General features: G+C 37.7%; 1 protein-coding gene across 4 annotated transcripts; it reads right to left on the reverse strand.

The window, feature by feature from the left end:
• Positions 1-655: 655 nt before the first annotated feature.
• On the reverse strand, positions 656-13,906 carry OTULIN (OTU deubiquitinase with linear linkage specificity). Of its 4 annotated transcripts, none has more exons than XM_071736653.1 (8): positions 13,125-13,906; positions 11,885-12,220; positions 8,009-8,082; positions 7,127-7,221; positions 5,749-5,892; positions 4,245-4,370; positions 2,976-3,245; positions 656-2,306 (listed from the first exon to the last, which is right to left on the reverse strand). In XM_071736653.1, exons 1-8 carry the CDS (start codon positions 13,325-13,327, stop codon positions 2,112-2,114), a joined length of 1,443 nt encoding a protein of 480 aa, XP_071592754.1. In that variant the 5' UTR covers positions 13,328-13,906; the 3' UTR covers positions 656-2,111. The 4 variants fall into 4 exon arrangements, with proteins under 4 accessions (XP_071592754.1, XP_071592757.1, XP_071592756.1 ...); XM_071736656.1 differs by having other exon boundaries at positions 11,885-12,216; positions 13,125-13,255; XM_071736655.1 differs by lacking the exon at positions 13,125-13,906 and adding an exon at positions 12,701-12,849.
• Positions 13,907-15,371: the final 1,465 nt, after the last annotated feature.

The following is a 15,371-nucleotide window of genomic DNA, read 5'->3' on the forward strand; positions in this document are numbered from 1 at the left end:
TTTATATTTAAAATTTAAATCAACATACTGCATACCACAGTACTGATCCATTGTCTCAAAAATATGTATGGAAAATACAAGCAACATGAGTTTTCCTACTGTTTTCTCAGCTTCTGCAGGGATGTGACTTAAAATGTGAATGTTCCTTGTGCTCAGTCCTGCATGTGTCAGTTCAACATAAGACAATTATGTGAATTGATTACACACCAAATGCCTGCAAACTCAGTCCTTAAATAGCCTGTGCTTTAGAGGCTTTTGTTACACACTCTAAACTCATACATTCTAAATGTATGACAAAGATGCCCTTTTCAAAGGGGTGTAAAGTCAATTAAAATTAATCTCAGTAATATATGACAGTATATTAGAAGGCATCAAGCCTTAAATCATTTTAGTTACTGAAATTGTAACTACAACTGTTTTATCCAAGTTCAATGAATTCCAAAACTATTTTTCTTTACCCTTCAGCATTACTTGGATAATAGCAATTCAGGGAAAACTTTTTTTGCTGTCCATGGGCAAGCAGCAAACTGATAATTACTTGTTTTACATACATTTTTACATTTTGCAGTTTTCAAGAAATAGCTAACTGAAACAAAGGTTTCAAACCTGACAACTCAAAAATATAAAATGCGAGAAAACAGAGCATAAAACGAGATACTGCCAGATTAATTGGTTTATTTTTGTTCCCTTGTTGCTCCCCCAAATTTTCAGTAACAGATCAAACTAGTCGTTTTAAAACGCAGACATCATAAATTTAACAGAGAACATAACAGACTTCATTAAGATGTGTCTAAACGCATTTTAGAACACAGTGAATACACATTCTTGTTGTTCAACTACCTTTCATAATGAAAGTTAAAATTGTTAAGTGGAACAAAACAGAAGATTTTGAAGTTTTGCGTGCCATTTCATCCAGATTATTTGAAAAGTACTTTTTATAATCTTTTCCCTTCTGTTTAAGAAGGCCTTCTAAAGGAAGCCAAGTGATCTGTGCACAATTAGCATTTCATTTAAGTCAACTTTCATTCTCTTATTCTGAGAGTCACTAGTAGGGCATACTTTAAGCTGAAGGTGAACTTTCTATTATTTAATAGGTATTTCAACACCTCCAGCATCTGGTATATCCTGCATTCCTTCAATGCAAAGCACAATGAAAAATTTTATGCAGAAACAGCATCTCCCACTCAGTCCTCCCAAGAATGAAGAAGTTCCACCCGAAGGTTACTTGCACCTCACATGCCCCCCAGACAAATTAAAATCCACAGCAGCTACCAGCAAAGATTGACATTACAGGAATAGTAACGTGACCAGATATGGAAGTCAGGGGGCACATGGTTCTCTCACATCAGCTGTCATAACTGAAGAGGGAATTCTGTGTAGGTTTTGAATTTGTGACCTACAAACAACCAACTTTTATACACCCATATCATTGCCATGACCCTCTCAAGGGGTTTGCAGGGGAAGAGCTTTTTATTTTCAGTTTAACAGATGACTGCTGGCTAACAGTTTAACTGTATTTTCAGTGTAACAGATGGCTTCTAAATAAGAGATACTCATGTTGGAAAAAAAAACAACCAAACCAACCCAACCCCAAAGCATTATAAAACTTGAAGTAACATCTCTCTTATAGCATTATAACCACAGCAGGCATTAAACTCCAGCTACAAAAGAATTATATTGCTTCCAGAGTCCCAGAATTTGTACAAATTGCTTCCAGGCAGCATTGCAAATACGAGTCAGGACACTGCCAGCTTACTTTTCCAGAAATTTCAATACATCATTATCTCATCATTGTAGGGAGCTGGAGGTTAGCTCATGCCTTACCTCAGCCTCACCTATCTTCTTAATAGAAATAAACCTGTAGTTTTTCATTTCTATTCAGAATAAGATCTTAAAAAAAAAGAATTGCACAAGTTTGTTTTTTTTTTTTTAAGAGGCAAAGGCCATACTTGAAAAAAAATTTATTCTTTAAGCTAGTACTTATTTGATGTAAACGTCTCATGGGTTTCAACTTGTAGATTTATTAATATAGATTTTATCACCATTCTGTTTCCAAACAACATTGGAAATCTCAATAACCAGCCCAAGTTTGTCTGCCAAAAATCACTTGTTCACAGCACAGTCTCTTGGCACATTCCAACTGGAATATTATAATGTCTGTCATCTTCAGTTATGAGAATCACCACAGGCCAGTCCTCCTCTGGGTCATTGGGATAAAGTGTGATGAATTCATCAGTACTGTGCTTGTACAGTCGATACACTTGGATGTTATACTGCAGAGCATAAGCAAGGAGAAACATTTCCACCTATTTGGAAAAAAGTAGAAATATGATGTGTAAAATACTTGTACCAAGATATTTCTCATAAAAATACTAAACTAGTACCTGTTGTAGTTTTTCAAAGAAAAAAATTCAAAGTTAAGAACACATATGCACAAGCACCTCTAGTCCAGTACCTTGATCATTCAGACTATTCTTAAGTGGCTGCAGAAATACCATGCCTTTAACATGGAGCTCTTTACACCCAACAGCAGCATAGTAGGATACCAGTGCTAAAAGAAAGGTACTTTACAGAGTATCCTACTTTCCTAAATAGGTAAGGAAGACATTCTGTCATATCAGTATTCGGCCCATTAAGTCACTAAGCCAGGCAAGATGATGTTTGTAGCACTGATCCTTTCCTTCTTAGAGGGTACTCTGAACTTTAGCCATATAAGAAGAAGATAGAAGCATCAACTACCAGAAAAAATAAAAAGACAAAAAGAAAAAAATAAAAAGAAAAATCAGCCTTTCAAAGGCAGACCTTTACAGTAAAACTGCTTGCTTGTAGTAATTCTGTATTTTTCTCAACAGAAGACCAGACACTACACCATTAAATTTAAGCAGACCAACAAAAGCTGTGTGACTTCTTAAACCACTTGAAACGAAAAGCTTCAGAACAGAAAAATAACACTATTGAGAACAATCTCTCCTTACTTGTTCAAGGCCTCCACTGTGACCAATGTGATTTAAATGATTATGCATTAACTGACAAGGGTTGCTAGATGTATCCCGTGCAAACAGTAACCATGAGAAGACAGGAACTCTTCTTCCACTTTTATCATCATTGTATAATTCAATGGCAGTGTTAAGCATCAAAAACTTCAGCGCTTCGTAGAGGCTATACTCCTCCTCTTCATTTTTAAACAATTTATCACAAGCTGCTTGCTTCTCAATAGGATCTTTGATTTCACTAATATACTTCCACTACAAGAAGAAAAAAAACCACACACATCATGTATCAACAGTCATCAATGTGCAAGATGTGCAAGAAAAGCCACTTGTGAATTGTCAGATGAACTGTCAGCATGGGCACTCAATTTGAATTTATGAAGAGGTCTGAGACTTTTTAGAGACACTCGAGAATATTTCCACAGCTGTAGTTCTAGCAAGGTCAAGTTGATTTAGTCTGATTCTGCTTAAATTAGTCCCTAAACAACATAAAAGGAGATGTCTTATCATACGACAGTAAACAATAAGATAATCACCTTTTTGTTCCCTGTATCATAAATCCTACGTCCTTCATATTATTTACAAGGTTCCTCAAAATGTGTTTTTTATTCCCACCTTCAGAAACTGCTTGAATGCAGTCTAAAATATTCTTAGAAGCCTTAAAAAAAAAAAAAAGTATGTGCAGTATGACAGGAAACTAAAGAGTTTTTAAATAGATTCCAGGTTTTCAAAGGGGAGAGAGATGGGGCCAGGTAATATATTACAAACTCCAAAAGGACAACCATTTTCCTGTTATGTTAGTCTGGAATAAAAAATGTATAAGCATGAAACAAATAACTACTTTGAAATTATTTCAGCATTATTATCTTGGGTTTTTTCTTCACGATCTGTTGAAGGTAGCAATAGTATTTATCCATAGTATAAATTGTTCCTTCAAATAAAGAGAAGAAATAACAGAGGCAAAATGTTACTCTATTTCATTCATCTCTTCACTGAAACCTGTCTAATAGTTTTATGCAGAGCTGCTTACAAATTAATTCCAGCACCAGGCTACTGCAAGCAGTGGAAGAAAAGTCCCACAGATCTGAACAGACATTCTTCCCTTGATTTCTTTTTTTTTTAATTCAAGTATACATGCAAAAACCTGACTTTTTTCACTAGTGAAAGTACTCTAGTGCAAAATCCACCATATTCAAATATCTTTGTAACTTTCTTATTTGCAAATGACCAAATATTAACAAATACTTTTCCAACCTTTTTTCTTAGAAGCATTAAATACTCTTTAATTTCATCACTTATTTCTCCCATCTTCCTGCTCAGTTTCTGTTTTAGCTGCCACTGCTGGATCCAGTCATATTTGCTCAGTAGCCTTTCAGGAAGCTGGAATTTGAGAGAAGATCATTTAAATCAAAAACTCCTGCAACTAGAGATGTGCATGTAAGCATAGGTTTCAATTTATTTAGAAAAAAACAAACTTTGTTGAAATTGTATTGCTTGCTGTCAACATTCTCTTACATGCCCTATGCTTCAATTAATTAACAGCTTATAATTTTAATTAGTTCATTATCTCAGTTGCACTCCCTCTTAACGAGTGTTAATTACCACGTGACACATTTTTCTCTACAGATTAGTAGGAAAAAATAGCCATTATTAGATTATGTTCACCTCAGTACACCATTTTTTTTAAAGTTTGCACATTTGCTAAAGAAAGGAACACTGTGAAATTATCTATAATAGTTTGACATTGTGAAGACAGTGGTTGCTGGGACAATGTTTTTTATAAAAAAAAAAATCTTTTTATGATGCACTGACACAGTAAGAAACATTTCATAGAAGTATTTTTATTGGTAATTAAAAAAAATCAGCAGTAGAAGTTTACTTAATAATGATAGTGATCACAATGAGAATTTTTAAGATGGCATTAAAGTTATCCAGGAAGGCAACACAAGCAGTTCTGCCTGGACTGCCAGCCTACAGCACAGAATCTGCATCAGACATTTGTCATTTATGTTCCCAGAAGCAACCTGGACAATTGGAAATTTACTCTCCTGAAGTGGGCTACCTTCAGTATAGGCAGCTTCTTACATGTTTCTGCCAGGTTTATTGGTATCAACAAATAGATTTTGCTGACATCAGATAATTCTGGAATATTTTTCTCCTACTCTTAGTTAGACACCTTACTTTGCTTATCTTTATGGAGTATCCTTATGGAGTCTGTCTCCATAAGGACTGTCCATTTTTCATATAAAGTTGGAGTTGCTCTTAAACACTTTAAGTAACATTATGACACAGGTAATACATACATTCATTCTGAAAAGCCTGCAGCATCCAATATGTTAATCCACTTTCTAGAAAAAAAATATATGGCACACAAAAATACAGTAATTTATTTTGAAAGCTGGGGTTTGCTTTGGTTTTGTTATTTTTAAATCTCCTAAAATTGTCTAAATTTGTTTTACTACTAGATGTCTTATGGGAAACATCTAGTAGCCACAAAAAGAAACCAAGGGGGTGAAATTAACACAATCAAGTTACATTGCAGCAACACTTACATACTATATACTGGGAACTAAAGGGACCTGGATTCAATTCTGAAGTTAAAAAATCCCTGTAAATTGACAAGAAAACTGAACCACTGCTGAATATAAAGAACACTGAGAATTAAGCATAGAGCAGAACAGAGAAATGAGACTGTAGGATTATCCAGTAGGTTAGAACAAAGATTCCTCTCCTGCCAAAAGATTAGTTTGATACGTACCATAGTAAAATCCTCACTCTCGAGCCAGCTTGGTACCTGGGTAGCTTGGCTTAGTGCCTGAAACAGAGTTGCTCTGAGAGCACAATAGTTATCACCTCGTACTCTCCTTATGGATGCAAACTTCCGAGAAACTGCTTCATATCCCTAAAAAAAACCAAAAACCAAATAATATGAAAGCATTAATGAAAATGTTAGATTATGCAATGGTAGCATAAGATACATTGGAATTATTACCATCCAAATGCTAATGTGATTTTTAATAAAAAGGTTTAATCCACTACTCATTTACGTCACAAATTATGCTTTGAAAAAAACTTCCCTACTTCTGCCAAATAATAAACAAGAAACCAAAGAAATCTAAGTAGATATTTTGGTTGTGGTGTTTATTTGATGACAGAGCAGAAATATCACTGAAATGTGGGTAGCTAACCCACTTAAATTAAAAAATAAATAAATCCAAACATACAGACATACAAACAAAAGTCCATTATTCTAAAAACAGATCATGCTTACAAGAAGCTTCAGCAATATTTTATACCACTTACCCAATACATGTCACATGTAGTTTGTTATTGCCTCAGGGAAAATTTATATTTCCACTGAACTATCTTGACACATGCCTCAGCACGTGTCCCCTCCCTGCTGTTCCCAAACAAGCACTTCCAGCAGAAGCAGTAATGTTGAAACTCAGCTTCTAAAGCTCAGCACTTCTCTTTAGCTAACCTAGCAAGGTCCAATACCTTGCATGTCAGTCTTACTCTTACTGATCTTGTGAAGGTGACACGTGGATGATTTTTTTATTTATAGAATGAATTTTTACGTTTACTCATACATACCACTACATTTTCAAAGTATGTAAAAAAACAAACAAATAAACCACCACAACCACTCAACCTTATGCTTTCTTTTCTATAATTTGATCTCAAGAGTAACCTAAGAAAAGGAGACCAAAACATACAAAAAATAATTTAGGAAAATTCTTAGAAAAACTGAACCTATTCATTAAAGCTTCTTAAAAATCATGCAATTCACCAGCTCCAATTACTTGCCTTTTGTCACAAAGTTTGGTTATCTGTGCTGCCATTTCAATAGCTCACAAGATAACCATTTTATGGTAATAAACTAAATTTAAAACTTGAATTGAAAATAGTAATGAGAATAGTATTAATCAAAATCCTACACTACCAACAAATAGCCTTTCTAAAAAATGCATTTTCAACAAGTACAAACAATACCTTCCTTCAGCCAATAGCTCCCTCTACACCCAGACACTGGAAAACATTGTATTTCCCTTTTAAAGATTGTGCCCATAGGAAATCACCTGCTAAACATAACAATGAAAAAGCCCAACAAAATTCAACAGAAAGACAACTGATACCTTTCTCATTCTTTTTGCTACTGGTGTATTTCCTCTCCATTCTTTTCTGCAATACTCCATTATGTCTATTTCAGGTGCAACACTTAGTTTATTTTCTGTCAAAACAAGACATTATACTGAGAACTGTGAAACAGAATAACAGAAAAAGTACTGAACTTCTAAATACAATCTATCACTTTAACACTGGTGCTAAAGGTCACTGGCAGAACAACCTATACCTACCCAGGTAATTATTATTAGAGGGGAAAACCCCTCAGCTTGGTCTGAAAATTACAAGTGAGCAAAAATAATGATGTAAATAAATAAATGATGTAAATATAATACTCTTATCCTCTCTTCTGAAAAGAGCAGAAACTAGTACTCCTCATTATTTAGTAATCAGAAAGATGTTTAGCAAGTTTCTCCTCTCAGCAGCTAGACTATAAGGAAAAAAGACAATCTACTGAAGTAGTAGTAAATTAGTAGTTATTTACTAATATCTTCTTTAGTAAGATAGAAACAATGGTAGAAAGAAGAAATACAATTTTATTTTGGAATCCAAACAACCTTCATTCCAAAACAGATACTAATAAGGTTATCATTACATATTATCAATACATAAGGTTATCATTACCAGCATTACAGATACTTGTAACACAGGCTATAGGACTGTTTTACAAAGGATTCACATTCTCTTGTAAAGTAAGTATAGAAACACAGGGAAATACACACTTCCATCAACTAGTTTTCCATAGAATTGATCTTTTCGTAAATTAAACTATTCAGTAACTATGCATAGCTTCTATTACAGTGACACCTGTGCAGAAACAAGAGGGCCACATCATCCCAAGCTAGTGCTACAGTGAAGTCTAGCACTGTATTTGAAACAAAGTTTGAATGTACCTGAAGAGCTTGTCTCATAAAGCAGTATTTTCTCTCTCTCTATTTCCTCTGCATCACGATACATGTCCTCCTCACTGCAATGAAAATTAACAAATAACATATATTTCATGTGAGAGCAAAAATCTTACAGTAATTTACCTTTTCCTGTTTACAACTACAGACAAGTACTTAAACATTTACTTTCTTGAAGTATTTTTTCAAATCTTATATATTTTCATAGCACCAACACAAGTTCTCAAAATTAAAAAAACCAAACCCAAACCAACTGTTCCTGTCTCATCTAATGACACCTACTCTGGTAATGAATCATTATCTAACTTCACTACTGCTGATTATATGGAGACTACTACTGACTTTGTATTTGTAAATTCTGCAGGATAAATTTGCAAAAGATACAAGCCAAAAAACCTTATTTGCTAAGTATATGAATACTGCAACTTAAGCATGCAGCTAAGAATTCATTACTCAGCAGAGCTTTGTATCTATGCTCCACTGGGGCTGAAGAATCTGCCTAGCAATGAGCAGAATATGTGACAAAATAATCATGATGATAAGTAGCCAGCTGACTGCAGTTGGTTTGAATGTTATGAACTCAAAGAAAAAAAATCTAAGCATGATCCAAACAGCAGCCGACAGAATAACTGAAATGCAGATAAACATTTCTTCCTCAAAAAGAGCTTTTCTGCCAAGGTATGTACCATTTAAATAGTAAAATGTCTCCATGAGCCTATGTACAGACATTCTGAACTCAAGTGATCATGTGGGAGGAAATGATGGCCTAAAATGGTATTACTTCTATGCACGGCCTACCATTATTGAGACTTCAAAGCTAGGATGCTAACATTTCTGTTGAGAATGGAGGTCCATGCAGTATTCAAAAATTGTAAACTGCTCATTCCTTTAAATGTGATTCTGAATGGCATTTGTCATGTAATTACATCTCAAATAAACTTTAAAATCAGTTTCATAGCTATAATACTTCAAAAAAACCCCAAACCAAATGCATATCACCAAACATATTAGTAAATGATTTAGGCTTACCACTAAAAGGTTACATTTAGAGTCTGCGTTCTGAAGAAAGTGCATGTGCAGAAAAAAAGTGTAGGGTTATTATTCACTGCACAGTATTATCAGTAGCTTCTACTCTAATATGCAAAAAACCCCAAACCACAGCGTGCTTCCAAAAGACTAGATGAATAAAGCAGTGACCCTGCTCCACCCTACACAGCTAAGAGAAGAAAAGCAGTCAGGAAGGAACCTGCAAGAAAAGGTTTCACGTAGCCAGCCAGTAATTAAATTACTCTCATTAAACTTGAAAAAAAATACACTGGTAAATTACAGCTCTGTACTTTCTTCTCTTTGTATCCAAACCAGCTTACTTAAAAAGCACACCATTTCTAACCTATTTGCACGTTTCCCTTGAGAAGAGAAAAAATGCTTAGTATAAAGACAAATATAGGCTAATACCACGAAACTCTCATATTCTGTGCAGTCATATGAAACTACAATTTAGTTTTTACTCAAGTTGCAAACCAGCTTTCAGACTGTGTTTCCTGGGTGCTCAAGTAGCTGCTTGAAATCCAATTTGTAATAATACATGATTCTTAACGAAAAGATAAAGAACAGATGAAGTAGGTAACAAACACAGTACTCCATAAAACAAGTACTGCTTGCTGAGAAGAAAAACCATAGAAATACTTAACCCAAGTCCTTTTCTTGGTTACACTGCGGCACTGTAGAAACAGCAATTTCTAAATCTAATCTTATTTCTCAGCAGAGATTAAGGTCTATTAAGGTTTGTGAAGAATTTCAAGAATATTTAATAATCTTGAAAATATTACAAAAAAAATAATACAACTCAGAATCTGACAGCAGAAATCTCTAGCCTTGCTTATCCATCAGCTAAATATTAAACTATAAAGAAACAACTTCCCCCTGTGAGCATGAACAAACCTGCACCTACAAGGAATACCATGGGAGGTGGTGGGATGGAAAGAAGCATTACTTTGGGACACATCCTCGACTACATTTAGGACATAATGCACAAAAAGTGCTCAACATAATAAACTAGGTTTTTGTTATATAAACATAGTTTATATATATATAATGACTATTATTATAACGAGGTTCTTCAAAAAAATAAGTCTGACGTAGAGTAAGCAGTGTCATGTTCCCTTCTCAGAGATTACCCCATCTTCTTTCTGGTAGATGACAAAACAGAACTCATAGGTTCAGAACGTGACAGATTAACATCCAGAGTAAACAAAGTACTGCAATTTACCCAAGTTGTTTCAAAACCAGTGCAGTAAGCACTGCAATACCTCTGCACAGGCACTCTTATTTCAGAGTTTAAAGTACACTTTCGCATTGTTTTAGCATGGCAATTGTTAAGTAAATATGTGGAAAGCAAAGCCTTTCCCCATTCATCTTCACATTAATATTTGATAATAGAATGAAAATAACAGACAAGGTAGAATAATTAAATAAAAATATGCGTGCACTAAAGAAACAAAAGAGTGTCTTGTGTGTAAACACTTAAAAAATCTTGAACTAATAAATCAGATTCTGCTGAACCACAGATACCATGGAAAAAAACAGGATGGCAGATTTTACTTACAAGTATCCTGGGCTTTGCATTTTAATAACAAACAACAAAAGCCCCACACCACCAAACAAAAGCCTACTAAACTCCAACAAGTTAAGGCAACAGCAAGCAAAACTAAGCTGGAGAGAAAGGAAAAAGGCCTATGGGCAAAAATATAGTTTCATACTAACAGATTTGCAGGAACAGAACTACCAGTATTGAAGATACCATATGAAACCAAAAACAACACTAAAGGTCTTCTCTGTTCATTGTCATAAAGGGATGGATTTTTTTTTTTATGTCAGATTAAACTCGTTGCTATTACTAATGCATGTAAAGGGATCTCAGATAAGATACAATTAGTATATCAAATAGCAGCTAATTTAAAAAATCAGGACAGAGATTCTTGTGTACCACACTTTTGTCAACAAACAAAATATATTTCATCTGTACATACACAAATCTGTGTGTTCACGTTAAATGTGTATTACTATTAAAAACCCTCATGTTAGCATATTAGATGGTGCTTAAGTTATAGAGTAATTCAAGCATAAAAGAGATTCTAAAAGCATCCTTAAAAACATGTACTTATTTTTAGCGATTTTCTCACAAAGTCAGCACTTATTGTAGATTTTGGACGTTGCCTAAAATAATTCACTGGATACCTATAGAAAGAGGATTAACTAGGCATCACTTTCTACTCTTTATTATTGTATTCTTCAATTATATAAAGCCATTCTTAATGTGCATATATTTGTTTTCAGATGTTTGGAGCATCTTTTTTAAAAAAAACCTTTAAACTTATTCCTTCTGCCAGATACCAAATATTTTTGTTAAAGCCTTCTTCTGACACATCCGAATCACACAACTAAATTTTTATTTCAGTCTATAGCAGAAGCTTTACAAAAAGCAAACAAAAAGCTTAAGTGTTAGGTTTCAAAAAAATCCTTCTATGCACCTAACAAAGTGTTAACAAGGATAAAACAGAGCTACCAGAGTATCTGCATTCAGTTTTTAGTTTCCCCATGCTCTGCATCCTGCCCTTAAGAGCTTATAGTTGTGTCAGTTATTCCCTTAGGCAGAGAAATAAGACCACTAAAAAACCTACTAAAATAAGCAATTTATCTAAAGGGTGAAGGTGGCCATCAAATTTTCAGATTTGACATTTAGAGTTATTTCACCAAGATGCTAACATAGGAGGTTTTGCCAAGAAGTCCACCTTCAGAAATTGAAAGTAGATCTCCTTTTCAAAAGAAAATTTTTTTAAAAAATTTAAAAAAATAAATCTTCACCTGTCCTCAGATGACTCCATTGTTGAATAACTAGTTGACACAGGCAGGTATAGCTCACAGTTTCCAGAGGCATCGTGATCTGTCACAAGTGATTTAAATGCATCTGTCTTTTCAGGTCTGCCAGTACTTCTGTACATATAGTCTCTTCTTACTTCTGATGTAAATTGCTCTTTATGGTCAGCAGCTGCATTTACTGAAGCAAGTTCATTAGAAGGAACACCAACTTCCTTTTCATGCTTCATCAACCGTACTGCAGCACTCTCTTTTTTCTCTGTCTGTTCTGCACTCGCAGGAAGGCTGCTTGGTTCTGTCATCCACCCTTGAAAATTATCCTGGCTTTGAAGAATGGAGAAATATATGAAGAGTATATCTCAGAACAATGAAAACACATGTTTCAAGAAAATTACAATATTTTGATTTTACATTCAAAGGTTTCAGAGGGTACTCAAAATAATTCAAAACCAGGAACAAAATCCAGAATAGTTTAGTGAGATGACACAGCACCCGAGTTCTTCTCAAACTCATCTTCTTGGCAAGACAATTTCATTTCTTAAGGATGTTAATCTGTGCCAGACCCTCAAACACAACCCACAGTGACTGCCTGCTTTTCTTCAGGGGCATTATCACCTAAAATCCTGAGGATTAATAGAAATCCAAACAAAACAAGTTTCAGACCTCCCACAAGGTAAGTTTTACAAACTCACCTTGTGCTCTGCAAACATTTCGCTGCACCAGGATTATTGCCTGGTGTGATGTTTGTGTCCTCTAATATGACTTCCAAGTTATTACAACAGAACTGTATTCTAGCAAGCTCACCAAAAGCTTAGGATCTGCCTGCATGGTTAATTTTCAGGGATCTTCAGCTTAAATTGATCCATGAGTCTCCCAAAAAAGCATGAGCTTCTTTGCATTTGCTACACTGGTGTTCAGGCGATTCTCACCGTTGCTACTCAGGCTGCTGACCTCAGAACCGGCAGTGTGAATACCCGTGGCACAGACTACGGTACAGCACGTTTTGACCTTCACGTTACAGCCTCCAACCCGCCACGGCCCTCCCTCCCTCCCCCTATGTCCCCGTCCTCTCGCACTCGGGCCCTGCTCTACCCCGGGAAACTCGGGACAAGCGTCGCACGCCTATTCCCGATGACTTCCACCCCACTGCCCGGGGAACGCTGACCCCCTGGTTCCGTGCAGCCCTACCCTTACCGCCGCACCGCGCTGGGGGGAGCCAAGGCCTCACCTTTCCGGCGTACTCTGTCCTACAGGGGGACCACCAGCCCGACACCGACCGGCGCCGCTCGCCGCAGCACCGACAGCTCCACCCCGCCGAGGGCGAGAGGCCGCCGCCCGCTCGCCGGGTCCTTCTGGGGCAGGCAGACCGCCACCGCCACGGCCACCGCCGCGTCCCGGCGCGGCCCTCCCCGCCCGCCGCTGTCCACTCATCCCGGTGGGGCCGGGCAGGGCCGCCTCACAACGGCCGCCAGGACGCGCCGGGCGCTCCCATCGCCACCGCAACGGCCGCGGCGCCGCACAAGGGAGCGGCCGCCCGGCCTCTGCGCCGCTCCGCAGCCGCTTCCGCTTCGCCGGACCCCGGCATCCTCCGCCCGGGCGTCAGCACGCCGGAACGGGCGGGGGTACGCGCCTGCGCTTCCTTCCTTCTGCCCCGGACAGCGCCGCGCAAAAAGCTCCGAGTCGGGGCACCGCGACGCGGCGCCGAAACGCAGCCGGCCCCGGCCTCCGGCGCATGCGCGTTGGCGGCGGAGGGGGACGAAAAATGCCGTTCTCGCCAGGGGTGGTCGTGAGGCTGCTGGAGCGGGGGCGGGCGGTACCAGTGCCGAGAAGGTCACGGAGGGAGATGGACGCTGCCGTGCCCCTCAGCCCAAAGAGGGCTCCCACTGCTGCCCTCTTGGGATCTGGGGTCCAGCGGTCCAGGGAGTCGAGCTAGGCCTGGTACCGGTGGGCATCCGTGAGAGGCAGCAGCACGGCCGGCCCAGCCTCATCCCCTCCGAGCGGCTTCGTGAGGGAGTGCCTGAGGCAATGTCACATGGGAGGGTTGAGCTCTCCTGAAATCGTGGTTCCCGAGCAGCGAAGGCTTGCGTTTGTTTTTGTAGCAGCGTTTGGGGTGTTGTTTCTGTAAAACAGCTCCTTGTAAAGCGCAAACTCAAGACTTGAATTCCTATAAAATAAAAGTAGTTAAATGAAAATCCCCCAAGCTTGCAAACAATAATAAACTCTCTTAAATATCGGCGGCAGCTGCTTCTCAGTTGCCAGGTGCCGCGTAAGAGAATCGTAGAATGGTTTGGGTTGGAAGGAAAGATCCATCCAACGCCTCCGCCATGGGCAGGGACACCTCTCACTAGACCACGTTGCTTGAAGCCCCATCCAGCCTGGCCTTGAACACTTCCAGGAAGGGAGCAAACTCAACTTCCCTGGGCAAGATAATACTTGGAGAAGAAGCCCAGTGCTGTAAAGCTGTGTGTATATGTGACAGACATATGGAGCATGTCGGAGGCTGTCGGTCTCTGATCCAGGAGCAAAAAATACATCACCAAGTTCTCATGCGCATTTTTTAACCTCCAAACAGGATAGAAACCTGCACAGAGTGTAGGTGATAAACCTTTCAAAATCGCATGTTACTCAAGTATAACCAGTACTATTAAAAATGTTAGAATAGTAAAAAGTAGGAAAACAGTGTTGTGATAGAAAAAAGTCCACTCAAGTGTGAGCATTTTGGATGATGCTCACTTTGAAATTTGGCCCGAAAATGGAAAAGCATTTGTCTTCTGGAATTTACCTCATAAGAATGCACTTTCTCTGAGTGATGCTAAGACTGGGAGAACAACTGCAAAGATGCTGGCTGTAAGGGAATTTAATTAACATGATTTTTTTTAAAAGTGTATTTAGAATAGCAAACAGTATTGAGAGTGCAGTTCGAATAGGAAACACTATAAAAGGTTAATATGGCAATGGTAAGTATTTGTATCATCATGAAGCCTCTAAGTCACATGAAACTGATAGAAATTTTTGTAAACAAGTGTTTTCTGAAACACTAGGAATTATCACAAATGTATAGAGGAATTAAAATCATTACCTTGTTTTTTTTAATCACTGCTCTTCTTGTGGATTAAATCTGTGTTGGACTGCTCTTGACACCGACATCTCCTTTAAAAAATGTCTTGCTTGGACAACTGACTGACAGGTTTGTCTGAAAATACATTCTTGTTTTACATTGGCCATTTCAGAATTAGTCCTGTTTCAACAGTGACTCCACTTGAAATATTAGTTCCTTTTTTTTTAATTTTTAAGTTTCTTACTTAGCCACATTTGTCACTCAGCAGCTGTATAGAAAAGCTGTGGTGTTTCACAGCTCTTCAAAGAACTACACGGCAGAGTAAGTCCACAGAGCAAAATAGTGTACTACAAAATGGCACTGAAAAATATATTAACTGTACCTGAGTTACAAAGTGAAATTTGCAAATTCTGTGCT

This window comes from Heliangelus exortis, chromosome 2, assembly GCF_036169615.1.
Source record: "Heliangelus exortis chromosome 2, bHelExo1.hap1, whole genome shotgun sequence".
NCBI classification, from domain to species: Eukaryota; Metazoa; Chordata; class Aves; order Apodiformes; family Trochilidae; genus Heliangelus; species Heliangelus exortis.